Here is a 25,979-nt window from a genome sequence, read left to right on the forward strand (position 1 = left end):
GTCTGGAAGCAGACCAGCTATTGGAGATGGAAACACATTCCAAGGCCTGGATGAGTCCGTATCAAACCGTTTGAAAATCCTGAATAATGTAATTGCTAAAAATAGTAAAATAGCCATTATAGGAATTCAAAATTAAAAACACAAGCTTTAGCTTTAGTAATTTCCACCATCCAGGAGATTTCAGCTATTTGTCTTTCAAGTATTTCTTAATGTTGGTTTATAAGTAAGATTGATAGATGTAATAAATACAAGTGAATTAAAAGTCATTTCCGGTAATTGTATATAATTGATAGTGTTATTACTGGTTCAGAAGCCAGCCACTAGCCCTGGTGTATGACTGAAGTAACACACTGCCCCCTTATGGGTACATTAGAGATTATGACAAAGCACCACCATAGAAAATGCTTGCAACATTCATTTCTAAACACAAGACTATTGAATATTGCTCCTTAACTACAATAAGTGATATATTAATTAATTTGCATAAAATCTGCTCCCCGCGGTCTTCAGGCAGCAAGCACGACAGACGCTAATGCTTTTTTTTGAAGATGCCTACAACATGAACGGCAGGCCATCTACCGTGACAGAGCAATCGATGCAGTTTTCTGAGGTTGTGATGTAACCTGGAAACCTGTTTGCGCGCTACAAAAGATATAAAATGAACAAAACATCAAGGAACAAAAGCAGCACTATAAAGAAACAAGCTCTGGTGTTGTACAATGTCTCGCATAACAATGGTAACTTTAGCATCAAAGGGTACCGTTTCAGGGTCAGATTTCAAGTGTGTATTTGTCTGCAAGGTGCTAAATTATTCTGAAACATGTTGCCCGTCTGCATTCTGTCCTTCCATATATATATATATATATATATATATATATATATATATATATATATATCCTGTTGCTGTCCCATGACATCTACATCAACTGATTCATACACATTTTACCATAATTTATAGAAACTGTGAAACTAGCATGGCTAAAAATCCTTCTGAAAATAAATAAATAAATAAATAAATAAAAATAAAAAAAACTGCACAATATCTTTAAAATAGAAGAGTTAACTTCCCAAATAAGATACCAGTGGTGTACCTTGTTTTAATTCAATTCATATTTTTTTTTTATTCAAACAGATTATGCTCACAGATTGAACTATTGTGTTTGAACAAAAGCACTCAATTAATACACTGCTGGTAACAAAGACTCAAACAAGTAAGGGAACACCTTGAGACCACATTAAATTTTGATGGCTTGGTGCTTGGAATTGGTACAGACCAGGCTGTTTCTTTTATAGTGAAGGAGAATTCATCGTGGCAGCAAAGAGAGCAAGACGCAGTCTGTGCCACACTGGATTACTGGCAGCCCCCAAAGCATCCCGCTGTCATGTTTTCAGAAAACAAGACCTCCGCCCTGTTTGCAGTGAGATGGTATGGAAGCAAAACTTCTTTTTTTCATATTAGAAAACATTGTTATTAAAATACATGAATGTGTGTATTTTTTGTAAATGGCATCCTGAAAATGTTCTACTGTGGTATGCTTGTAACATGTTAAGCACATCACACATGTGAAAGTGCATTTTTATAATTAGAGAAGTTCGGGTTTCATAGATAAAAAAAGCAGGTTTCTGCCTGAGCTCAGGTAAGCTAACTGAAATTGAAATGTATTTTGCAACCAGACCACACTTAAAGATTTCACAGATTATGAAAGGAATGGTTAGCATGCAATGTATCACCAGGTACCCTAGACTGCATGTGTAATTCATTCATAAATGTAGTTTTAATCCTTCCTTTCTTAACAGTTCCCCAGAGTAAGCGATGCTCGGTCCTCTCTGTGCTGTGCTGTGCTGCTGTTTCTGAATGTCACACAAGGCTCTCACAGTAGTAGAAGATGCCTTCAAGCCTGCTGTTGTGTTGGTCCATTTGTAAACTGCAATGACCTTGGATTGGAAAGACTCCCTGGTGCCATTCCTTTGAAAACAACAGTTCTTTCACTGGCAAGGAACAAACTCTGTAACATTGACCACCAGCTTTTCACCTACTTGTGGCTGCAAGAACTTAGCCTGAGCCACAATGACTTCAGTCGCATTCCTAAGGGGCTTCCTTCAAGCCTTGCAGTTCTTATCCTGCAGGCTAACAGAATAACCTACCTCACAGCCAACGAAATGAGAAGACTGGAGAACCTAACCCGACTCGACCTGGGGGCCAATCGCATCAGCGTGATCCAGAGCGCCACATTTAAGGCCTTGAAAAAGTTACAGGTTCTGAATCTTAAACACAACAGGCTCTCCAGCATTCCCGATTCTCTGCCAACCGCACTGTTTCAGCTTGACGTGTCTTTTAACTGCATTTCTAACATATACCAGACCTCCCTGGCAAACTTAACGAACCTGCAGATATTAAAGATAAACAATAACTGTCTGAAATATGTCCCAGACAGGACCTTTGACAGTTTGCCAAGACTCACAATGGTAGAACTGAATAACAATTCCTGGGTCTGCGAGTGTGAAATGATGTATCTCTACCGCTGGCTTTTAAACGGCAGACTAGAGGCAGCTGCTGAGCTGGTTTGTGCAGCCCCCCTTCACTTGGCAAGACGACTACTCCTTACTTTGTCGGTGGTGGCTATCTGCCCTCATATCCTTAAGCCAAATGACACAATGCAACAGAACATCACTGTTTTGACCAAGAAGTCCGACGATGTAAAAAAACTGGATAAGGTTTTAACTGCCTGCCCACTTACAAGTTCCCATTCATCTGAAGGTTTATTTCAAGCACACACTAGTTTAGCCAATGAACAAGAGAACACATCAAGAAAGAAATTCAAACTGAACGCTGCAAACCATCAATACATTTTGGACCAGATGAATCTTGATTGCCAAAAAGTTGACGGAAGTACAACCCCAGCTACTGAACCTCCAATGCCTGAGAACTCTACTCCTGAAGATGTTCCAAATCATCCAGAGGATCCTACAAGCCCACAGAACGTTACCTCCATAGAACCCACTGCTACATTCCAGTTGGCTAACAAATCTAGTTTCCAGCCAGCAACACACCTCCACCCAACCAGCAAACAGGGAGCAAGCATGCTCACTGCAGTCTTGGCGGTTCTCTGTGTCCTGGTGTTTCTGGTGCTGCTGGCAGTGCTGTTAACATTGAAAAAAATACTGGAGAGGGACCAAAGAGTGGCTCCAGCAGAAAGGACTCCTGAACCTTCCTAATGTAGTATGTTTTAGCAACGCAGCCCATGAACAGATCATTAACTTCGGGGGGTGTACTGTACATATATACACACACCTGTATATTACATCTCAGTTTTCATTGCATAATCTGTATAAAGAAACACACTGCTTTAAAGCAACAGCATTTATTGTTATCACATCATTTGTTTATAGATACATTGAAGAATGTCGCCAGCACGTTGTTATAATGTCAATTTTACACAAAATAAACATATACTATATAGTTGAATGTTACACACGTTTATTATTGTTGAAGACAAGCCCTTCATCAAAGGCTGGCCGCATGTTAAATTCACAAATCTAGCTGCGCTAAATTATGCCATGACTTTATCTTAACTTTTCACAGGTGATAACTCTACTATTCAGGAAATATTTTTAAAGAACCAAATTAACACAAACCCAGTTCTCAAAATGTATAAACAACAAGTACATGTTTTCCAATGATAAGGCTTATTACTCCACAATAATGATTCAAGCAGCTATATTGCATTATGCATTCCAAGTTACAGACTAAACTTGTGCAACTGTTTCCATTTCTTAGCCTTTATGTGGAATTACACAATTGAGTACAGGAATGGTAGTTCATTATTTGCTACTTATAAGCCTAGTTGTGTCTAATTGGCTGTTGCCTTGACATCTTGTTTCAGTCTGTAGTCTGCCAGTGCAGCTTTTATTGCATCTTCTGCAAGCACTGAAAAATAAAAAATATATTATCTGACAAAGCATGAAATGGGGGTGGGGGTGGGGGGGATATTGTGGGCATGGTGAAACTAGATTTATTACAATTGATTTATTTTCAGACTCTGGGATACCTTATTTATTAGCAAGTCCAAAATCAGTGTGATGAGAGTAAAAATCACTTGCAAGTAACAACAAAACAGCTGCTGTACTAATTAAATACATTTAAAAATGAAGAAATAATTTGCAGATTAAAATAAAACAAAACCAACAAAAAAAGGAACTGGCGTGAGATTGAGAACTTACTGGAGCAATGCAGTTTGACTGGTGGGAGGCTAAGTTCTTTTGCAATCTCAGTGTTCTTAATCATAAGAGCTTCATCCACCTGTGAGAAAAGTAAATGACAATAAATGGATAAAACATGAAAGCCAGTAAAAAGTATAAACGAAGAACCGTCACTCTCCGTGATATTGTCAGGATTCTTGCTACAAATAAGGGGAACCTGGGGAAGCAAGCTATTTGTTTTAAAATACCAGTGGTTACCTACCGTCTTTCCCTTAACCCACTCGGTTACCAGCGAGCTGGATGCAATGGCAGATCCACAGCCAAATGTTTTAAACCTGGCATCAGTTATCTTCCCTTGCTCATCCACTTGAATCTGTGAAGAAACAAGAATTTTAGGAAAACAAATCAAACAGAACTGTACAGTACTGCACAAATGAACAACAACGATCTAAGCACAGGGAGGACAGACACAACAAACCCACTTGTAGTTTCATGACATCGCCACAAGCGGGCGCACCGACCAAGCCAGTCCCGACATTCTTTGCACTCTTGTCAAGGGATCCTACATTCCTGGGATTTTCATAGTGATCAACCACCTTTAAAATGAGATGATCAAACACATCAGGAAGGGACACATCATCAAAAACAGAACACAAACTTACAACCATCGGTTCAATCAGGTGCCAAAGGTCAAATTCCCACAGAAACACTTTGGAAATGATTAGGCTATTGATTCACTTTAGCTCAAAAACAGAGTTTGAGATAACAGACAAGCAAAAAAAAAAAAAAAAAACCAACATGCAGCACTGAAATCAAGGTCGTGGGAACTAGGGATCACACTAGTCTATGTCCTTCAAGTTTTATCTCAAGGGCATCTTATGCTGTTGTTTAATCTGTGGTTTGTTTAGTTAATGACTATTTGACAAATACAATGAAATGTATCGTCTGCCAAGGATTCTGGAAATCATCCCAGAAATCGCATGACTATTCCAGTTCCAAATACGTATTACACCAGGACAACGCAAAACGGTTGCTGCGTACTGTGCAATGCCATTCTAGTTTGCTGGTACCTATTGCTATTTATAACTGATACTTGCCTAGTCATACATCCTATTGACAAACAGGAATAATTCTAGCGCTTCTTCGGTCTCACTATACATGTAGAAAACGCACGCAGAGACTGCGGGGATATGCATCACCAGCAGAAACCTGTACAGAATGCATCTTTTCATTCCCCCACCCCACTCCATCCCACTTTTGTTGATTCCCTTGCAGTGGTAGCCGCTGAAAGGCGCACTCCCTGCCAATATAGCCTCACTCTCAAGGCTCTTAAGAATAAGCTTTGAGCTTCCACCCCTGACCTAGTTTGTCAAAATCTAAAAATTAAATACCCATACTTCCCCCGATTTAGTACCAGCCTGAGGAAGATTTTCAATATAGCAGTCTCTGAATTGGCTTAGTCTAGTCTTGTTATGTATGCACAGGTATGAGTTACAAAACAGAGTTGTGGAAGTAAAGCTTCGACTCAGAATTACAAATTGTTTAAAGTTAGCGAACTTTAAAACGGAATAATTTGTTGACTTGCTTTTTTTAAAATGTGTTGTTAAGCGTGCAAGTTAAATAAATAGCATTATGAGAATAATACTCTGCGTTGTTAGTAGTTTGGTTTCTGAAGAGGTCATTTCATAACAAACACTGCGTGTCCAAAGTTGCATACACTCTGCGCACCACGCTGAATTCGCGTATGGCGCAGTGAACAAAAACATATTGTCAACACAATTCAATCACAGCGACACAGCACTGAGCTTACCTTTTTGTGATAACAGCTGTGTGTGGTTAATTCTGGTGCAGACAATCGTCTAAATAACATCAGTGGAGAGCAACAACGCTTTACAGCCGCTACCGCCATGTTGTTCAAGAGTGTGACGCACTGTGCTAAACATCACATGGACGCGCACGCGTGACCGAATAAAGCCAAGGGAAGTGCGCGTAACCTAAAGGGGGCGGTGTTCGCATTATCCCCGGGAACGCGCATATACGCAAAAATTAAATATTGTGAAGTAGTTTCATATATATATATATATATATATATATATATATATATATATATATATATATATATATATATATGCTTTTGAATTCTATTTATTTACAGATACATTATAACGTGGCGATAAGGACATTAAACGAGGCACATTTATATACTAATGGTGTAAAATGAAATAAGAATAATAAAAAGCATAACATTTATTAGAACATTATACTGTACTGATATCACTTCTGGTATTTGTGGTACATTAAACCACAATATTTTAGATGTCTTGTTTAAGAGCGTTGCTTAAATACAGTACTGTCCCTCACAAAAATGGCGTTGCTCTACTGTCGTCAGTTTGCAGTCCTTCGTCGTGACGATGTTGCTAGGAAACACCTCCAGGATCGCCTGTAAAAATGTTTTCTTTAAAAAAATGAGATATGAACGTAACTACCTCGCTCCTACACGCCGTGTTGTTTTTCTTAATGTATTTGTATTGAGTACGGGTGAAGTCTAATCTCTTTCTTAGGAGATCGGTTCATCTGTAGGGGTTTGGGGTCAGGCATTGTTTTGGGTCAGTCCTTCGTGTTACCAGGCAGATCGAGTCCCAACATGGCGGCAGCGGTTCGTGAAGAGGAGACGCAGTTGCAAGAGATGGAGGAAGAGACGGAGGCGTCAGAGGCTGTCGGGGAAGAGAAGGAGATGGAGTCCGAAGACGAAGGAGAAATGGGACCCGACGCTTCTGATGCAGAGGGAGACGAATCCTCGGATGACGAAAAAGAAAACCAAGCGGAGATCCAGCGTTTGGAGGAGCAGGTGAATGAATGGGGGCGGGGGCGCCTAGCAGCGCACCAACAGCAGATAAACGCAATTTATGTAGCCGGCCAGTGTACATTATGTAGCTTTAACGCACACTATAATCATTTGTCAGAAATGTTTTTTTAACCAGACAACGGGTATCGCACCCGCTTCGCACAACTACGTTTCTGCACTCATATTTCTGCACTGACTACCCAAACTGTGATTTAAATACTGAACAGGATCATCCTAGTTCGTCACCACAGGTTCAGATGTACATACTGCTGGTATTAATACCGGTATATGCAGCTCACAAACACTCATGTCTGTTACTCCTGCTCTGGTACTGACTGGATACTCGCGCACGTTTTGCAGTTTCTGGTCTATTTAGTCTAGTGCAAAAACAAAGAAAGGGCGCCAAGTACTAAACACAAGTCAGTAGTACGCTTGAGTGCTAGGTAGTGTTGCAGCAATCATGTTTTAATTACTTGTATACAAAAGCAATGTATTCAGTGAAATCAGTTGCATGAAATCTGATCAAATTCCATTTGCGTTTTTGTAGAATGTAATCTTTGCAATGTACATCACGTTTAACAAGAACATCCATGATCTTTAATGTATTTTTACATATGCTACATTAATGAACGCCACCCAGAACCGCATTTAAGAACATTATTTTGAAATTGCTATAAGGCCGATGTAAAGGGTTAACTGGTTTACAGAGTATGTCTTTGTTGGTGCATTTGTAATGTAAAGTTAAAGCTCCAGTTTTGAACTTCTGAACCACAGTAATGAATCCACTGTATTTCAAGTGTATTTCCAATGCACTCAGTGCTGTTGGTGTCCTTTAACAACGTCATCACAGGTACTGTAATCTGCAGAACATTGTCAGAGAAAATAAAACGGGAGTAGGTATTTATTTTTAACTTCCCCCACTTGCAGCTAAGGGTTAACTCAATGGTGAATTGCTCATCACTGTATGTTTATATATTGACAGCTGTCCATCAATGCATTCGATTACAACTGCCATGTGGACCTGATAAAGCTACTGCGCCAGGCAGGGGAGCTGGTGAAACTCCACCGGGCTCGGCAGAAAATGAGCGAGCTCTTCCCTCTCACTGAAGGTCAGTCGAGATACAAAACTTGCTGCCACTTTAGGGTGCACATATTACACCCCGGGGAATCACGCTATTACACGCCTGCGTAATTTTACGCATAAAACATATCAACACGCATAGGCGTGTAATATTACATCATATCACTGTTAACAGAGAAGGACAGGGAAAAATGTCCGATCACACTGAGGGTCAAGGGAGCAGTGATCGACTTTGCCAGAAAATGCCACGACAAAGGTCCCACGTTACAAATATAATAAGCAAAAGAGAGAGTAAAAGATTTTCTTGGCCAGGTATTTGAAGACATCGACGTGTTTTGGACAGCTGACCATCTTCCCACATAAATGCAGTAACAAATACAGCAACTCGCTGTATAATCTTGTCCTGTCCGATCAGAGGCGTTCTCTTTTGGAAGACAAACTGAAAGAGCTGGTGTTCCTTTATTTCAATCTTGGAATTTAGAAAGACTAAACTCCATTGGTTTCTACTTAATGATGCTTTAGTTGTTTTTTTAACTTGCGTGCTAGTATTTTGATATCCAGTGTGAGAGAAGAACCCAATACAACTGCACAAAAATGTTGGTACTTTGCACATACTTGTACAGAGATACCACATAATTTTGCATAATGTAGTTTTCTTCTGAGCATAATTCCCTGTGGTGTAACACATTGAACAATGTATGAACAAAAACAGTTTGCGTTAAGCAGTAGAAGCACCATGAAAGAAAATAGTGTAACCCCCTTATCCTTTTAAATTCATGTTCATTATATATATATATATATATATATAATGCTGTAATAATCTCTTTAGTGATTTCTGCTCAACTCATCTTAAAGCAAAGCACAGTGTAATATGAGATCCAACGCTGGAGGTGGGAGCTTGTTTCAATAAGCCCAGTGAGAAACTGATTGTCTCAACAGAAATCTGGCTGGACTGGCTGAAGGATGAGATTCGCATGGCAGAGGAAGAGTCTGACCGAGAGAAAGTGTACGAGCTCTTTGAGAAGGCGGCCAAGGATTATATCTGTAAGTAATGTATTGAAAATGAATTCTACACCTTCTCAGTTCTGTGAGTGAAAGCACATTGCATGTCTCACTGAACTGGATGTAAACACATGAACGAGGACGGATCAGTCTCTAAAACCTTGTCTTTGGTTTTGAATGCAGGTCCTGAAATCTGGCTGGAATATGCACAGTACTCTATTGGGGGGATTGGAAGTCAAGGGGGGATAGAGAAGGCACGGGAAATCTTTGACAGGGCTCTGACTGCTGTGGGGCTGCACATGACCAAGGGAGCAGCTATCTGGGAGGCCTACAGGGAGTTTGAGAATGCCATTTTGGGAACTTTACAGGTAAGACTTCAACAGAAACCAATTTGACTGATATTTAGGGGTGAAAAGGCTGTATAAAAAAATATTGTATTTACTCTTTGTCCTGATGCACCACTTACATTTTATTTTAACAAAAATTGGATATAAGACTGCAGTTTGAAATCAAGTTAGTCAGTCTATAGTACGCTGCAGAGTTTTCCCCCTGACAAGCAGATTTTTTTAGGGGGCATACCAAGTAATTTGTTCTCCTTCCCTCCAGCCAGCACCAGGTAGAGTTCCCACTCCAGAACAGCAGGAGGTGCTGAATGCACAGCTGAACCGAATCCACACGCTGTTTCGACGGCAGCTGGCTATCCCTTTCCTTGGTAAGTCTTTCAGGTTCAGTGGAAAGGGCGGTGCTGGTGTATACCGATATTATCCTGGGAGATGTAATTTATTAAATACTTGACATTGTCTTTGAATGTACCTCAGAAACCTCTGGAGAAATGAGAAATGTGAATCTACTATGAGGTAGAGATTTTCAGTATTTAACCTGCTTCCCCCCCTCCTCATCAGATATGGAGGTCACATATGCAGAGTATGGAGAATGGTCAGACAAGCCCATCCCAGACTCTGTTACTCAACTTTATAAGAAGGCACTACAGCAGATGGAGAAAAGCAAGCCGTATGAGGAGGCCTTGGTAATTATCTCCCTTTTAATCCTTGTCGCGGTTGATCATCTGGTCCCTTGCTGAGCAGTCTGAACACGTTCATTAGTTTTGTTGTCCTCTTTATTTTTAACTGGAAGCTGGTATTAAACTCCCCCGTCAGTATGATCTCATAATACACCTGGTATCGCCTTTGGGCTTTAAATTAAACGCTTCTCTGTTTTCCTAACACAGATGGTTAAGGATTTAAAATCCATTTACTTTTGGAAGCGTTTTATTTTGTGCAACACCTGATATACTAAAGACGTGGCCCAAAACAAGAACTCAAGGAAAGTCTTTTGTTCAAGCACCAACATTTAAGAGGCTCTGGTATGAAACAGAGAAAAAATAAGTTAAATGACACCAAAATACAAATCAGGTGAACTGGGACTAAGCAAAAGATTGCTAGACTCTCATCTCAGCAAGTCTGTCTTGGGTAAACAAGGAAAGGCAGGCGTGCATCTCATGATTATCCGGTGACTGTAATCTGATCCCTTTGATGGCTTTCAGAAAGTGCACTTGCCTGTAAAACTGCCTGCAGGTATCCTCCTAATTCTCTTTTTCCTTTGTTGAAGCTTGTAGCTGAGCCACCCAAGCTTGCTGAATACCAGACCTACATTGATTATGAGCTGAAGGAAGGGGACCCTGCTCGAATTCAGACCATCTTTGAACGGGCAGTGGCTGAGAACTGCCTTGTGCCTGACATGTGGGCCAAACTGACCCAGTACCTGGTAAGAAACTGACCTCAAAGCTATTACTATTATCAGTGAAGAACAAGGGCGTTGTACTCCAAAGACATCTTTCAATGTTAAAATCCTGTTGCATGATCCATTGGTTTGAGAAAAAGCTTCCATGTTTCCAATTGGATCAATGAAATATATGATGATATAATTGATTGAGCATCATTTCTAACAGCATTGTAAATGCAGGCCAGATATGAAATTGCTGATTAGTAGTACTATTCATTGTCATGTTGGATAAGATTGTCTTTGCCATCATATCTGTTAAAGGATAAAACTAATCTTTCTATGTCTTCAGGACAGACAATTGAAGATTAAAGACTTGGTGCTGTCCTCTCATGACCGGGCTGTTAGGAACTGTCCTTGGACGGTGGGACTCTGGAAGAGTTACCTTCTAGCTTTGGAAAGGCATGGAGCTGAACATAAAACCGTGTCAGGTAACAAACGGCATCACCTCTCAATATATCTTGTGCTTTTGTTAAACGTACTACCTGATTGCGGTGTGTATCGTGTGTTTATTTCTCTTTTAACTATCTCCTTTCCCTGTAATGAATCTACAGTTTATTTAATTACATTGTCATCCTTAGAAATCTTTGAAAAAGCCCTGAATGCTGGCTTCATCCAAGCAACAGACTACGTGCATATCTGGCAGGCGTACCTTGACTACCTGAGGAGGCGAGTGGATTTCACCAAAGGTATGGAGTAAATAAGCAGTGTTATATTTAAAGGCAGTCCAACGCACTCTGCCTTTGCAGCGTAATGCTAAATAGGTTCTGAAACAGACTCTAACCTAGTCAGCATTGTGTGCAATGTTATTGAGCAGGGAGAACTAACCCAGTGAACAGAGTGACAGGTTCATAATCCACTTTTACTATAATCCTTGTAGGCAGAAAGTCAGGGCCTGAGCAAAGTATATTGGATTTTATGAGTCCTGCTAGGTTGTAATATGAAGAGCCCAGTGGTAACATGACCTTGCATTGCTAGATTGCAAATTAAAGAGCCATTGTGACAACCGTTTATAGGGGTGGTGGTTGTGGGTTTTGTCCCCTCTTTTGACAAAGCGAGCTGCAGAAGTTGATGCTTTTTTTCAATGTGTTTGTAGAGTCCAGTAAGGAGCTGGAGGAGCTCAGGTCTGCATTCGCTCGGGCTCTGGATTACATGAAGCAGGACGTGGAGGAGCGTGAGTGACACCTTTATTTGTTTTGTTCTTCATCTTTTCACCTCAATGGCCCCATTACCCTCTGCAGCATTTTAAAATGGTATTTTCTTGTGTTTCTACAGGCTTTAGTGAAAGCGGTGACCCCTCTTGTATGATCATGCAGAACTGGGCAAGGGTGGAGGTAACCCTTTCAATCTCTCACATGTTCTCCTGCCAGTAAACACTGGAGTTTGGTATAGGTCTTCTCTGCGAGTCATGATACTGGTCTGATTAAGAGAACAGTCAGGCAGCACGGCTTTGCTTTATGCCCTTGGTATGCAATGTATGGACTAAGCATAGTATTTCTGGTCACTTTGCTGCCTGCACTTTCTAGTCCTACTGTGTGCATTGATTTACAGGTAATACTTTTATGCTTTATCTCCTGTGCCTCCAGGCATTGCACTGTAAAAACATGCAGAAGGCCAGGGAACTGTGGGATAGCATCATGACAAAAGGGAACGCCAAGTTTGCCAACATGTGGTTGGAGTACTACAATCTAGAGAGGTAACCACTACCCTGACGTTTGTCGTTTACCCATTTGTTACATTGTTCTCATTTTGTTTACTATGTGTACTAACCAACAGCTGCCTTGAAATGAGCTGTGATGAAACTAGGTTTGATTAGTAATTAAGGATGTGCTTGGATCACTATGGTTCTTGGTTATCCTTTGTGCATTGTGCAAAGCATTGTGTTGTGTTGCAGGATGAACACTAGGGTACTCCTTCATTAATATACATGCTGCTTAGTCACAGACAGCCAGGCAGTCACACTTGAGGCTGTGTCTTTCATTTATAAATTGCTGGTGTATCTGTGTTAATCCCAGGTGTCACGGGGATGCTCAGCACTGCAGGAAGGCTTTGCATCGAGCTGTCCAGTGCACCTCTGACTACCCTGAACACGTGTGTGAGGTCCTCCTTTCCTTCGAGAGGGTGGAGGGTAAGTCCATTCAGAGATCAGAGAATCTATTCGCATCCTAAGAACTTTAACGCAACATTTGATAAAATTACCGCCGGTCTGGTTTAGATGAAACTATGCAAAGGAATTTGTTGATGTGATGCTGGCACTTGTTGTTTATTCTCTTTTGTGTGGATATGCACGTTGCTGACATGTTACACTACTGTTTAAAACATTAGGTACTCTAGAGGACTGGGACACGGCTGTGCAGAAAACAGAAACCAAACTGTCCAGAGTCAAAGAGCAGAGAGCCAAAGCAAGTACTTTCACTTTATCATTTTCACATGGCATAAGCGTGAGTGTATAGGGGGGCACACAGAAAGGTATGTGAGGTGGTACAGGTGTTGGGCACTAGAGGGAGTGGTATACTGCAGTGACAGTAGTACTAGAGTGAAGTTTTCTCTGTTGAGAGTTGGGGTCCTGCTTTTGCCTGTAACGACTTGTCCAATCTCAGGAGACAGAGAAAGAAGCTCTCCTTGCCAAGCAGGAGGAGGAAAAGGCTGAGCAGAGGAGGAAGAAGAAAGCACAGAAAAAGAAAGCGGGGCGGGCCGGAGAGAAGAGGAAGGCTGAGGAGGAGGAGGATGATGAGGATGAGTGGGGAGAGGAGTCAGGTGAGACAACACAAATTCACTTCAGATTATTTTGTTTTTACTGAGATTCGAAGTTGGATATCCTAAGTGATAACCAAGATTATCTACACAAACAAGCGTAATGGTTGAATCTTCTCTGTTTCAGAACAACCCGCCAAGAAGCACCGGGGAGAGGGGGATGAGACGATGGAGACGGAGAGTGGGATGTTCAGTCGGAAGGCTCCCTTCCAGAAGACTTCACAAGTGCCCGCAGCTCAGAAAGCCAGGGCTGCAGCCAGGCCAGTCCAGCAGGTCCCCCACGACAGCAGCAAGGACCATCTAAGCGTCTTTGTAAGCAACCTGCCCTTCAGCTTGCAGGACCCCGAGCAGAAGCTGCGGGACGTTTTCCAGAGCTGCGGGCTCATCGAGCAGGTCCGCCCTGTCTACAACCCCCAGGGCACCTTCCGCGGGTACTGCTACGTGCAGTTTGAGAGCCAGGTCTTTGTGCAGGAAGCGCTGAAGCTGGACCGGAAGGAGATTGATGGCAGGCCCATGTTTGTCTCACCCTGTATTGACAAGAACAAGAACCCAGACTTCAAGGTAATGGGAGGAAATCTTCCAATAATGAGACAGCTGGAGTGCTTGGGGACTAGGAGGCAGTAGGGTCTGGTGGTCAAAGAGCTGAGGGACATGGGTTCTGGGTTTTACACTGCCCCTTATTAACTTCATTTAAGTTAAAAAATAAATTAAGGGAAATACAAAAATATGTTGTTTAAGAGTAAAATATAAATATGAAACAGGTGTGATTTTATAGCCTACATTTTGACCTAACTAAATTGAATGGGTCATTACAACGCAGTGGGAAAATGGGGCCCGTGGTGATCATTTTTTGGGCTGGTTTATTTGGGACAGAACTTTTTTTTTCAGGACACCTAACAACGTTTGTGAAATTTTTTGAAGTGATCAAATGATCTGTATTATTGATCGCCAAGAAAGTGGTGTTCCAAAAACTTTTCTTTTGGCTCTGACTCCAGGGTTTTAAAGCTATTGTTTTCAGCGTGCCCTGTCAAGAAGAGGCTCTTGTTTCAATGGTTTCCTTTCTGTTTGTGCCTCCTCCACAGGTGTTCAAATACAGCACTTCTCTTGAGAGACACAAGATCTTCATCTCTGGCCTGCCTTTCTCTTGCACTAAAGAACAGCTGGAGGGGATGTTCAAAGAACATGGCACCGTCAAAGATATCCGGCTGGTCACTAACCGTTCTGGGAAGCCAAAGGTAAAGATGAAAAGCAACATCGTGCTGGAGTCATAAGACCCTAAGTAGAGTTGTCTCAGTTGTGCAGTTACTGAAATACTCAGATGCTTGACTGAAAAGTGTCAGAGAAAAGAAAGATTTCAGGAGGTGTTATAGCTAATGTGTTTGTTCTGATTAAGGCATAAGAGCGAAACTTGGATATCATTTCACTTCCTCTAGTTTTTGTTATTCAAAACATTATATGCAGTAATCTTTTTTACAAACACACAGGTGTAAAACCGAGGTCCTATTGTAAGTGACTTTGCAGCAGCAGCAGCAGCAGCAGTTGTTGATGCTTAGTTCACCTCCCAATCCTCTGTATGTTGCTTTGGATAAAAATAATAAGAAGTAAATATAATGCTCATTCTTTTTTGTATTCACCAATTCAGCTAATTCACCGTTGTATGTGCACAATTGTCCCTTCGCTGCCCTTGATGGTGAAATAACGGAGTGCTGTAATACTAATGGAAACGCCTGGCTTGGAGAATAACAGTTTTTCTTTTGCAGGGCCTGGCATATGTGGAGTTTGAGAACGAAGCGCAGGCCTCCCACGCGGTGCTGAAGGTGGATGGGACGGTGTTCCAGAATCACACCCTGAATGTGGCCATCAGTAACCCGCCCCGGAGGAACCCCTCAGACAAGCCGGAGTCCAGCAGGGCGATGGGATCCATGATGCCACCACAGGTCTTTGGAGCGTAAGTATCCCAGTTAGAGCTCTCTGTGGTTCAACAAACCCTTTGGATCTACCTCTTAACCCTTTAAGGTACAAGGGACATAGGTGACTATATGATGCTAACATTTTTATTTTTGCAATGAGGTGCCATGAAACAGGGATTAAAAATGTACTGACAGGTTGGATCTGGTCATCCAAATAGTCAGATTCCTCGTAATACTTGAGTCGCTCTCAGGTGTATTGTAAGAAGAAACCATATGAATAACAAGCGCTCAGCTCCTTGTCCATCCTGAAGGGGTTAAAATCCTTCTAGTGTAATCGGAGGTAAGTGGAATGGAAGGATACAGTGTGAAGAGGAGCACTCTGATTCCACTGTTTCTTTTTACCTTGGCAGAAGAGGGAGGGGCCGCACACAGCTGTCTCTGCTCCCAAGAGCGTTGCATCGTCAAAGCGCCCCGGAGTCGAAGACTGAGAACGGGACACTGCAGAGTCGCCCTGGAGAGCCTGTGCAAGAGACCTCAGCGACGGCACCACCTAAACAGATGTCCAATGCAGACTTCTCCAGATTATTAATGAAGAAGTAACAGGGGTGGACATTGAGAGGGCTCAGCCTGGAGGAGCAACGAGAAAACTGCCTTTTACCGAAACCATTCTGTGTCCTTAATGAAAAGAAAAACATTTATGTTGTGATTTGTGCTGTAAATAGTTCAAAACCCCTGTAGCCAAGTGTATGAAAAAAGGCTTAGTTAGCCAGGGCTCCCTGGGGACTGAAACCAGGTCAGAGGGGGTACGATAGAGGTGGTGGGGGCAGAGCGGAACAGTCTGTGGTTAGTATTGGTAAGCCTGGAGAAGCCGAGGATTGGATGTGCTTTACTATTGGGTTCTGTGAAGCTCAACTTGGAATAAGTGAAAATCAGATCGATTTGAAATCAGATTTTATTCCCCTTGTGTTATTGTTATCTTTTTTGCTTTTTTTTAATGGCAGAGATTTTTAAAGGGGAAAATCCAATCTGAATTTTCTGTGATGTATTTTTTTTTTCAAACAGTTCTATTTGATGTCTATTGATGCAGAGCCTTGACTCTCTTGGGCCGCTGAAGTGGCTACATTGCACAAAGATCCAGCAATGTGTGAGGGGACATTGCTGCATGGAGTCAGGCTTGCCATGTGTTTTTGTTTTTATCCAGAAACAGGTGTTTTCTTAGCTCTTTGTGTATGAAATGTGAATATTTAAGAGTGAGTACATCAATGTAAGCTTACCTATCTCTAACTGTAATTCTGCAAAAACAAAATAAGATTGAAGAGGAAAATGGTTTGGGTGAATGAGGTTGTTCAGTAGGGAGATCAAGTGTGTCACCTTGGGGCTGCAGTAGCAGATGGCATTAACACTTCATAGTAATTAAAAACAATTCTAAAATTGCAACCCACCCTACCCCACCCCCCAAAAAAAAAGTGCAAGAGAGAATTTACTTGCCGTTATATAGGACTGCGTCAAAAGAAGTTACTTCTGTCCACTTAGAAGACAAGCATGCTTGATCAAAAGGGGGGAACCTCCTTCAACACACTTTCAAACGCTACCTTATTTTGTCTCTGCTACTTTGTGGTGGTATACTAGTTACAGGCTGATGTGTGTTTTTTGTTTTTTTGTTTTTAAAGCCTTTCCATTAAAATCCAGTGTCCAGGCTGGTGATGAGATCTCTCACATTGAGGGGGTTTATTTAAAATAAATCGTATTAGTCTTTAATAAGTAATTAGTATTGCAGAGGTACAATCCGAGCAAGGGCCACTTAATATGAATGCTGTCAGTATAAGTGGAAGCCAATTACACCGTGCATGGTTTGTTGAGCTTTCTTGGAAATTTAGCCAATTGTTTTGAAGCTTTTCCCAGAAGAAATTGTGAAATGGCTTCAGCAGCTAGCCTTTTTTGTTTTATTAAAGAACACTTAATAGAGTCCGTTTGAATCGGGTGTTCAGTGCTCGCTTCACCAATGGTTGGCCGTAGTTTTGTATAGCATTTATATGTTTTAAAAAGGACAAATTAAGCGATTTGCTAACTAGTGACATTTTTCACCGCAGTGGCCTATTTTTAGTACAAAAAAAATAATTAAAAGAAAACAAATAACTCTTATAATGTTTGTTGTTCGATGTTCCGTATAAGAGGGTGATATTCAAATTGTATTAATGTTTGAAAATGTAACTTTTGTTCCCTTCTTTTGTATTTAAATATGTTGGTCCATTTGTTTTGTGTTGACCTTGATGTTAAGAAGTGTACCGGCAACCTAATTATGAATTTATTTAGCTTTTTTTTTTTTCTTTTTTAAATGTGCCAACTGGTGTACATGGACCATTTTTAAGTGTTTAACTCCCCTCCTCCCCCTTTTCACTTATTTACTTTTCATGATGTGAAATGTATAAAAAATGAAGACCATAATCGTGCCCTGTGTTTGGAATTTTTGTTTAGCGCTGTAGATGTGTCTTCCAGATTTTATATTTCAATTCCTTAGCATACTGGCCCAGTGCCTCTTTAACCAATAAGCAATTGTATTTCCCCTGACAGTCTTATTCTTAGTATTATAGATTGTGTTACCCACCTTTACCATGTAATTGCTGATAAGCAGCTGGTGCAAAATCAACTGATCCCAGTTCCATTGTAAAGGTTATCCACAAGAAAACAAACACAGGGTTTATGTGTAGTAAAATAGATTTTTTTATTTCGTACTTCATACAAATCACTATTGTCCTACCAGGCAAGGGAACCTGCAATGATCACACTACCTATCTTTTAGTCGAGTCATGACTTCCAGATCCAAAGCTGGTTGCAGCTTGTCCCTCCGTAGCTTGGATTATTTGAACTGGTCACAGTCATGTTATTACTGTGCACATGTGCAGTTGCTTACCCAGTTCTGCTAAAGATACAGCAACCTTTATGTGCACTGTGCTTCAGAGCAGTACTCTACGTCTTTTAGTAAAGCTAGATGATCCATAACACTTGTGCAAGAAAACTGAAGAACAATAAAAAAACAAATTCACTTCACTAGGTGCTACTGACTGCACTGCACATTATATTTATTGGCATATTCTGGGCAATTTAACAGAGAAAGATACTGGAGGAAATGACACCTTATAAAAAGTAATGCACCAGGTATAGGGTATACTACAAAGTTGTTTTGTTAAATAAACTTTTTATTATTCCATACACTTATTACAGAAGCAGTGTAGTCTGTAACGAAGGAAGAACAACTTAAGTTCCCATATTTTTTTTAATTGAACATTGACCTGGAGGGTAAGACCCCAAGCATGTTGAGGTTGTAACAGTAAAAACTGCTTTTTATCTTTTTCCTCCAATTTTGTTAATAAATAAAGCTAGACACCCAGCATTTGCTGTAAAGTACAATATAGACACTGATGCCCAGATTAATAATAATAAATAGTAAATATGACAATTTATAAGAAAAAAATGTTTCCTCCCCGTTCCATATATTTGACAGACCTTACAAGCTTAACAGTCACAATAGATGCATTTTTATTTGTGACTTAACCTTTGCTGTTGGCATTTCAGACAGGGATTCACAGAATTTTTCAATGTCGCTGTAGGGATATTTGTGTGATGTGGTGCCAGGACTGTGCAATCTGCAGGTACAACCTGTTAAATAAATGATTCCATTTTACACCCTTTATAAATACAGTACCATCAATATATTAACGTGGAATTTCAATTTAAAAAAGACACACTAGCAGGAAGAAGGAGTGTATTCTTTCTACACTGGCCAAATAATAATCTGATTCTCATTTCATATAAGATTTTCCAACAAGAAATAAATAAAGCTATATAAATATACATGTGTTAAGCTGAAATGCTCTCCCCGCAGGTGGAATGCATGCAGGAGCTCCCCACGACATCACCTGTGGTCATTGTGTGCAATCGCACAGCAACACCACCACACTGCTCAAATGAGAGAGCTACGGCACTCCATTCTAATGTTAGTAACACCAGCACTCCCATGATCCAATGCCATTTGCACTCCAGCCACTGTGTACTGTTCATACAGGTTTGGCACCTGAAAACACTATATAAATGTAACATTTTTCAATGTCTTTCACTTGGATTCCAGTTTCTCTATCCTTAAATGAAACCTGTTTTGCTTCAGTAATTGCGTGATCCAAACCCAAGCATGGCCAGGTTTTTATTCAATCTGGATACACCCTGCTTGACTGATAAAACTGGTTATGTATCACCAACTATAATTTTGAAAATCTTATATGCCACAAACAGCTTTTAGTGTTGCCTTTAACTGGAATAAACATTCATTTTCTTGGTTACCTAATAATTGGTCTGTAATCAACAGCATGGCGAAATACAGTTTTATTACCTTGGCATAACATCTAGAAGTAGAAGTGCTTTCTGGATATTAACACCCAGTTAATATAAAGCATGACCACTGCTTCAATTCCTAAAGTGTCATAAGTGCAAAACAACAATTTTCTATTTTGCGACTTTGTGACAATTTGGCACAGTGTAGATTACGATATTTGTTATACAAACTGCCAAATAGTCAAATCGCAAGAAGTAGGCAATCTTTTTCATGCTCTATCCTGCTTGGAAGACAATGTGTTGTTTTCTGTGAAATAATACAAATCCCATTAAGAAAATCAACCCACTTGCCTGCCGTCTACCCAAACTTGAGTTTTGGTCAAACTCTTTTACTACATTTTGGATCCCCCCACTCAGTTTCAGTTCATGACTGGTATTGTCTGCTTGCAGTCTGAGCAAGCGTTGCTGTTGCTGGCATCAGGCAGGCCCACAGAATGCTCAGTGGTGGCGATGAGTAAAGTGTCGAGGGTCATCTCTGTGCACTTGGCGATGAAGCGAATGAAAGGACGGACGTCCCCTTCGTTGGCCATGTCCAGGGCGTTGTAGTACTCTGCCCGCTGCTCCTTGCGGATGGTGATGGGCGGGTACCTGGCCTGCATGAGGATGAGATTCATCAGAAGGCGGGAGGTGCGCCCGTTGCCGTCCACGAAAGGGTGGATGTAGACCAGCTTGTAGTGAGCTAAGGCAGAGAACTCCACAGGGTGCAGGTTCATGGCATCTTCAGAGTTCAGCCACTGAACCAGCTCCTGCAAGTGCTTGTCCAAGTCCTGGGGGTGAGGAGGAATGTGGTGCCCCACGAACACCTGGCTGGTCCTAACCCTGCCAGCTTCTACGGGATCCACGTAGCCCAGCACCCTGCGATGGATCTCCAGGATGTCTGTGATGGTGACAGACCCGACCCTGGACAGGAGGGTGGTGTTGAGGTACTTCATGGCAGCGTCCACCCCGATCACTTCGTTCTGCTCCAGCAGGCTCTTCCCAGGCACAGCGTACTGCGTCTCGATGATGTGCCGGATCTCCGACAGTGTCAGCGTGTTCCCCTCAATGGCCACGGTGTGGTAAATGTGGTGGTAATAAGTCTCCTCCATCACCCTCCGCAGCGCCGAGTTCCCTTTGGGAATGGACATCAGCTTGCGCACTTTGCTGTTGATGATGCTGAAGAATCTCTGGTCGATCTCTTCTACGAGGGGCTGCGTGCGGTCCCGGTTCACCAGCGCCCTCTCGTTGCAGGGAGAGATAGCCAGCGCCTTGGAATAGAGGTGGTCTGCCTGGATCACGTCTTTCTCCTCTTCCAGGATGATGCCCAGCTCCGTCAGGGCATCCACAAAGTCCGGGTTCATGTTGAGCGAATGCAGCAGGAGCTTGTGGGCTTTCTCCCGCTTTCCCAGCCGCTTCATTTCCAGTGCCTGGTGGAGAGCTGCTTTGGCTTCCAAAACATCCTCTGGTAAAAACAACAAAAAGAAATGTTCGGTTTTCAAAGCGCATTACATTAAATCAACACTCCAGTGCTGTGTAGAGCAATTGACCAGGGGTACAATACTTAAAAAAAAAGGATTAGCATTTCAGTATCCCAAGTCTCAGTAAGTAGAAGGGGCATTCCAGTGTTTTTTTTTTCTTTTTTTTTTTTTTTTAAAAGGGCCCTGAACCATAGGATTAACAAGACTGGAGCCAGAACTTCAATTAAAATATGCATCAGAAAATAATCTGGAATTGAGGGCTTGTAAAAAGAGCAAATAAAAAGACAATGTTTAGAATCTGCAAAATTCAAGTTACTTGACGTCGAGATGCAAAAGAAAACCAATTTGTTTCTGTGCCAGCTCAAATGTTAACTTGCAGCTAGCAGAGAGCTATTATATCCCAATAGCAGGTAAGCAATAGCGAAACCACTGGGTGCACATACATGTATTTATTTATTTTAGAGTCAAACTTCCAACATCAGACTTAACATATTTTTATGCTTTCTCAAGTTTAAAGCACAGAAAATTATCAAAAAGCTCAGATTTCTTGTACTTGATGTCAATACTTGTTTCCTATTGTGAATTGTGACCTAAGACTTTTCGACTGCAGACAAACACACACACTACTGACCAAAGGGTTACTGAACTGGCAGCCCTTGTATGAGCACTGTATTTAAAAGGTCATTTTTTTATTTGCATATGACAGTAGAATGGAGCTCAACAGCTGCTCCATCAAGTTTCCAGCACAAACAAACTGCTATTGTTGAAGCTCTTGTTTTTTTTTTCTTCTTACGAGCTTCAAAACATTGCTGGTCTATGCTTGCAGCACGAGATGGACTGCGGGCCTCTTTGGTAGTGTTCTGTTCTGCATTTCTACAATGTCGATGACTTCAGCCGTGTTGCAAACCGATTGTTTTTAAAAACCTGCTCTTACTTTAACACCTCCCAATTTGAGCTTGATAACCGTTACTTGGTCGCCAGCATGAAGTGATCCTGGTACAGCCTCTCTTACCTGCGTTGGGTTTGGGTTTATATGAAAGGATGTCGATCTCAGTGTAGGGAACAGTGAGGCTGGTGGAATGAGCAGTGGAATGCATACCACTTCCCCAAAGGTGGCATCTGAGGAGTGCAAATCCCCTCATGGTGGCTCGGCATTTCTCCTCCACCCCAGCCAAGGGCAGCAGCAACGCCAGCAATGTGCCTACCAGCAGACAGAGCAGTGGGGTCCAGCCACAGAAGACCCGGACACCAGCGCATCGCAACACCAAAACTGCCATCAAGCACGACCTTGACCCGTCTCTGGGAATACAGCTGGCATTTTGCAGACTTCAATGTTGCATGTTCTTCCTAGAAGAAGAAAAAAAAAAAGATGCTCACCTCAGACTGGGATAACAGAAGAAACAGACAAGACACCAGGCTCACACCCTCCAGCCTTTTAGCCAACATACTTTGTTTGTTTTTATAGCTCACGAGGACGTGTCATACCCTTACACAAGGGATCGCAAAGGTGAAAGTTTCAAAGCAACTTGCTACAGTACTAACTTAATACGGAGTGACTCGAACCAGTAGAAAATCTACTGGCTGCAGCCTTTTTGGGGGTTCTGAATACCAGTACAAGCTCTACTGCCATTAAGAATCCCTGCTTCCAGTAATTTAACATCAGGGCTGAAGAAAGAGAAATATTTATATTTTAAGTCTAGAAAAAGGGGAGGTGGGTACTAGCTATATTAAGATTGGGTTTTGATGCAACTACTGGCAGCAGCGAATTCAGCTGAAAACAATTTAATATTGTCACGTTGATTAAACAAACTTGGCCACATCTCTTACTTGAAACTTATTTAATGAAAATGGACTGCAAATAATGAAAATCAAAGCGAAGTAAGCCACAAAGGTAATTTCCATTTTCAACTATACTGCTGTAGCACGGTGGTACCGGTAAGTTACATAAATGTCTCGGCTACAGCACTACGGTGTACATATTGTATCACTGGTTTTAAAAACTAAAATGAAACACAGAAAACTACAGACAACAGAGGTATATTAAAAATAATAAAAATCTATATTGTTAATGTGTAGCTTACATCAATAACACAGCAACCTGAAAAGTATAATGTTCGTATCTCTATGTATATAAGTTACTATAGAAAGAGCGTACAGTTTTTATATACATTAATGAATTCCTTACCTTAATCAATGTAACTGATACTTCATCATCATTGTACACTTATTATAAGACGGGTACGCTGTTTTTTAAATTCCTCTCTTATTCCCCGTAAGAACACATCATCAACTAAACAACCGAACTTGTCAGACAGGCGTAGGCTTCCTCGACACCTTTTGTTATTATTGGTTCGCGTTACTTCATTTCTAAATACTGATTGGTTCCTTCACAAGGGCAGTGCCAGAAGCCGTCTCGTGAATTATTGCGATTGGCTAACGAGAGTTTGTATGCGTTTTCTGATTGGAGCATTAATGAGCTTCGTCAGATTTTTATTTTCACATCCTGGTCTTTTCTGCCCCCACCTGACGTTTGTGTGGAAGTGACGTTGAAGGTTAACGTCACGGAATTCCGAAGTAGAGGGAGAGAGGGGGGGGGGGGGGGGGGGCGAAGAACTTTATTGATTATTATATTGTATAGACATTATAGCCTTACAATACTGTACACTGCAGTGCATCCTTTTTTGCACTAGTACAACCAATTCAAAGGGTTCTTGTAGATAAAACACGATTCAATTGGACTGAATATGTTTGATGTTGTTATTTATTTATTTTCTTCCCAGCATTAATTCACTGCATCAACAAATAATTTAGACACTGCATATTGTAAACACTGACAAGTGGTCAATATAGAAAACAATTAAAAAATAGACATATATATTATTACTGTATTTTGGCGCTGTAATTGATAGATGTTGACAGTAGATGGCAGTGTTGTCATTTCTTTAAATTGCATTGCGTGATTTGGAGTTGTATAGTTCACACGGCCCGTTGTATTGTAAGTATTATCAATAGCCTGTATCATTGTAATATATCATTACATATTATGTGAAAAAAAACTGTGTTTGAGTTAAAAGCAATAACGTAATAAGCTAGTTAAGAGTTCATTCAAAGTTGTTTTTTTTTTTTAATATAGGTGCGTGTGTTAAATCTCAAGCAGGGAGCTGGATTATAACCAGCCTTGTTCAAGATCGACCCACATAAAGAAAGCAGACCCCACGCTGCTGCCTGAATACACCCAACTGCAGAATCAGCCCTCCTGCTAGAGTGCTGTGCTTCTGACCTGGCATTAGAAAGAAGGCAGATTGGTTTCAGGATCAATATTCTTTGTTAAGCAGCAATTACTTTCAAGAATGTATTGATTTTTATTCCACATCAAGCACTAAAGAAAGTCCCTAGCTGATCAAGAGCCCTGTCTCATAGAAAATACCTGTGCAAGCCTGGGCTGCAATGATAAATAGACTGCAGTAACCCCAGATCATTTCTTATTGTGCTATCTATTTTATTAGCTGCATTTTAATTCTGAAGATCAATACATTGCATGAAGATTTATTTAAATGATTATTTTTCAATGGTGAATTGTCAATGGATTTTAAATCCTTTTTTGAATATCTGTTTCCCATGATCCCGAACGTGCTGCATAGTACTCATGGTCAAAGCACCTTATCACAGACTTAGCAAAAAATAAAACCACAATATTTGAAAACTAAGACAATATTATCTGAAGCTACACTATTATTATCCGATTAAAAAGATGAAGACACAAATACTGCCCATGATAACATAACTCATTGCTTGAGCATATCCGACAACGTTCTTATTACACACATTGTAAATGACCCGGTGCTGTAATCACAAACCCTGAGAAGCTTCGCAACAGGCTCATCAAAACGCACAAAGTGTGGCGTGCTGATGTGCAAACACAGCTAGGCAGAGGAATGAAAATGCCCTCCCGCAAAGTGACAGCCTCTCTGTATGAAGCCTAATGTTTCACCACACTGGTGCTCATCCTCCAGTCGGCTGCAGATTAAACTGGAAGTTATCCGCACTGAAACACGTGATTGTGAAGTTATAACTGAATCATTACATTGTGAAGTTCACAGTATAATCGATGCTTTTGCATTTGTTTGAGGCACAGTTAGGGAGGCCTCCCTGGGGGTATTTGTATCAGTTGTGGCCAGTATTTGAAAATGTCACTGCTCGTCTGAATCTTAGAAGAGGAAGTCACTGGCTGTTAGTAAGCCTACAACGAACTGTTAACTGGAAGAACATGGGTGACACCAACAGATTATGCGCCATTTACTACCTGCTGTAAATTGAGGAAAAATTGTCCTTGACCTCAGATTTTACTGTACTGTACTGTTGTTGAGCTAAATCTGCAGGATTTAACAAAACACGCAAATCACAATGTAAGTTTACAGCAATGTAAGTTTACGGCTGCAATTGAGAACTGCGCGCTCTTTGGTCACATAAGAAATGGTTTATCTGTACATCCCATTTTCCAGTGCTCTCTGCCTTCTTGATCCCCCCCTTTTTTAAATTGTTATTCTTAGGCACATCTTATGGAA

General features: G+C 41.1%; 3 protein-coding genes across 3 annotated transcripts; 1 reads left to right on the plus strand and 2 right to left on the minus strand.

Moving 5' to 3' along the window:
- Positions 1 to 3,346: 3,346 nt before the first annotated feature.
- On the minus strand, positions 3,347 to 6,167 carry LOC117428067 (iron-sulfur cluster assembly scaffold protein IscU-like). The gene is made up of 5 exons (XM_059032986.1): positions 6,011 to 6,167; positions 4,683 to 4,796; positions 4,463 to 4,573; positions 4,222 to 4,300; positions 3,347 to 3,928 (listed from the first exon to the last, which is right to left on the minus strand). The coding sequence occupies exons 1-5, from the start codon at positions 6,107 to 6,109 to the stop codon at positions 3,852 to 3,854; spliced, it is 480 nt and encodes a 159-aa protein (XP_058888969.1). The 5' UTR covers positions 6,110 to 6,167; the 3' UTR covers positions 3,347 to 3,851.
- Positions 6,168 to 6,643: 476 nt separating this feature from the next.
- Positions 6,644 to 18,016, plus strand: LOC117963127 (squamous cell carcinoma antigen recognized by T-cells 3-like). The gene is made up of 19 exons (XM_034901978.2): positions 6,644 to 7,048; positions 8,028 to 8,154; positions 9,066 to 9,170; positions 9,312 to 9,496; positions 9,735 to 9,840; positions 10,031 to 10,155; positions 10,737 to 10,892; positions 11,200 to 11,338; positions 11,489 to 11,596; positions 12,004 to 12,081; positions 12,183 to 12,241; positions 12,494 to 12,603; positions 12,923 to 13,035; positions 13,233 to 13,309; positions 13,508 to 13,664; positions 13,789 to 14,222; positions 14,744 to 14,896; positions 15,422 to 15,609; positions 15,982 to 18,016. The coding sequence occupies exons 1-19, from the start codon at positions 6,845 to 6,847 to the stop codon at positions 16,169 to 16,171; spliced, it is 2,814 nt and encodes a 937-aa protein (XP_034757869.2). The 5' UTR covers positions 6,644 to 6,844; the 3' UTR covers positions 16,172 to 18,016.
- Positions 18,017 to 19,743: 1,727 nt separating this feature from the next.
- LOC117426449 (protein adenylyltransferase FICD-like) lies at positions 19,744 to 23,748 on the minus strand. The gene is made up of 3 exons (XM_059032987.1): positions 23,600 to 23,748; positions 22,427 to 22,761; positions 19,744 to 21,398 (listed from the first exon to the last, which is right to left on the minus strand). Exons 2-3 carry the CDS (start codon positions 22,689 to 22,691, stop codon positions 20,317 to 20,319), a joined length of 1,347 nt encoding a protein of 448 aa, XP_058888970.1. The 5' UTR covers positions 22,692 to 22,761; positions 23,600 to 23,748; the 3' UTR covers positions 19,744 to 20,316.
- Between the last annotated feature and the right edge of the window lie 2,231 nt (positions 23,749 to 25,979).

Source organism: Acipenser ruthenus, chromosome 11 (genome assembly GCF_902713425.1).
Source record: "Acipenser ruthenus chromosome 11, fAciRut3.2 maternal haplotype, whole genome shotgun sequence".
NCBI lineage: Eukaryota > Metazoa > Chordata > Actinopteri > Acipenseriformes > Acipenseridae > Acipenser > Acipenser ruthenus.

Coding starts and splice junctions, on each gene's coding strand:
- LOC117426449 (XM_059032987.1), bottom strand. CDS start 22,691: ATGGCAGTTTTGGTGTTGCGATGCGCTGGTGTCCGGGTCTTCTGTGGC. Junction 21,399..22,426: donor TAAACCCAAACCCAACGCAG/GTAAGAGAGGCT, acceptor TGTTTTTACCAG/AGGATGTTTTGGAAGCCAAA.
- LOC117428067 (XM_059032986.1), bottom strand. CDS start 6,109: ATGGCGGTAGCGGCTGTAAAGCGTTGTTGCTCTCCACTGATGTTATTT. Junction 4,301..4,462: donor AGTGGGTTAAGGGAAAGACG/GTAGGTAACCAC, acceptor CTTTTCTCACAG/GTGGATGAAGCTCTTATGAT. Junction 3,929..4,221: donor AGTCAAACTGCATTGCTCCA/GTAAGTTCTCAA, acceptor TTTATTTTTCAG/TGCTTGCAGAAGATGCAATA.
- LOC117963127 (XM_034901978.2), top strand. CDS start 6,845: ATGGCGGCAGCGGTTCGTGAAGAGGAGACGCAGTTGCAAGAGATGGAG. Junction 7,049..8,027: donor TCCAGCGTTTGGAGGAGCAG/GTGAATGAATGG, acceptor ATATATTGACAG/CTGTCCATCAATGCATTCGA. Junction 14,223..14,743: donor ACAAGAACCCAGACTTCAAG/GTAATGGGAGGA, acceptor CCTCCTCCACAG/GTGTTCAAATACAGCACTTC.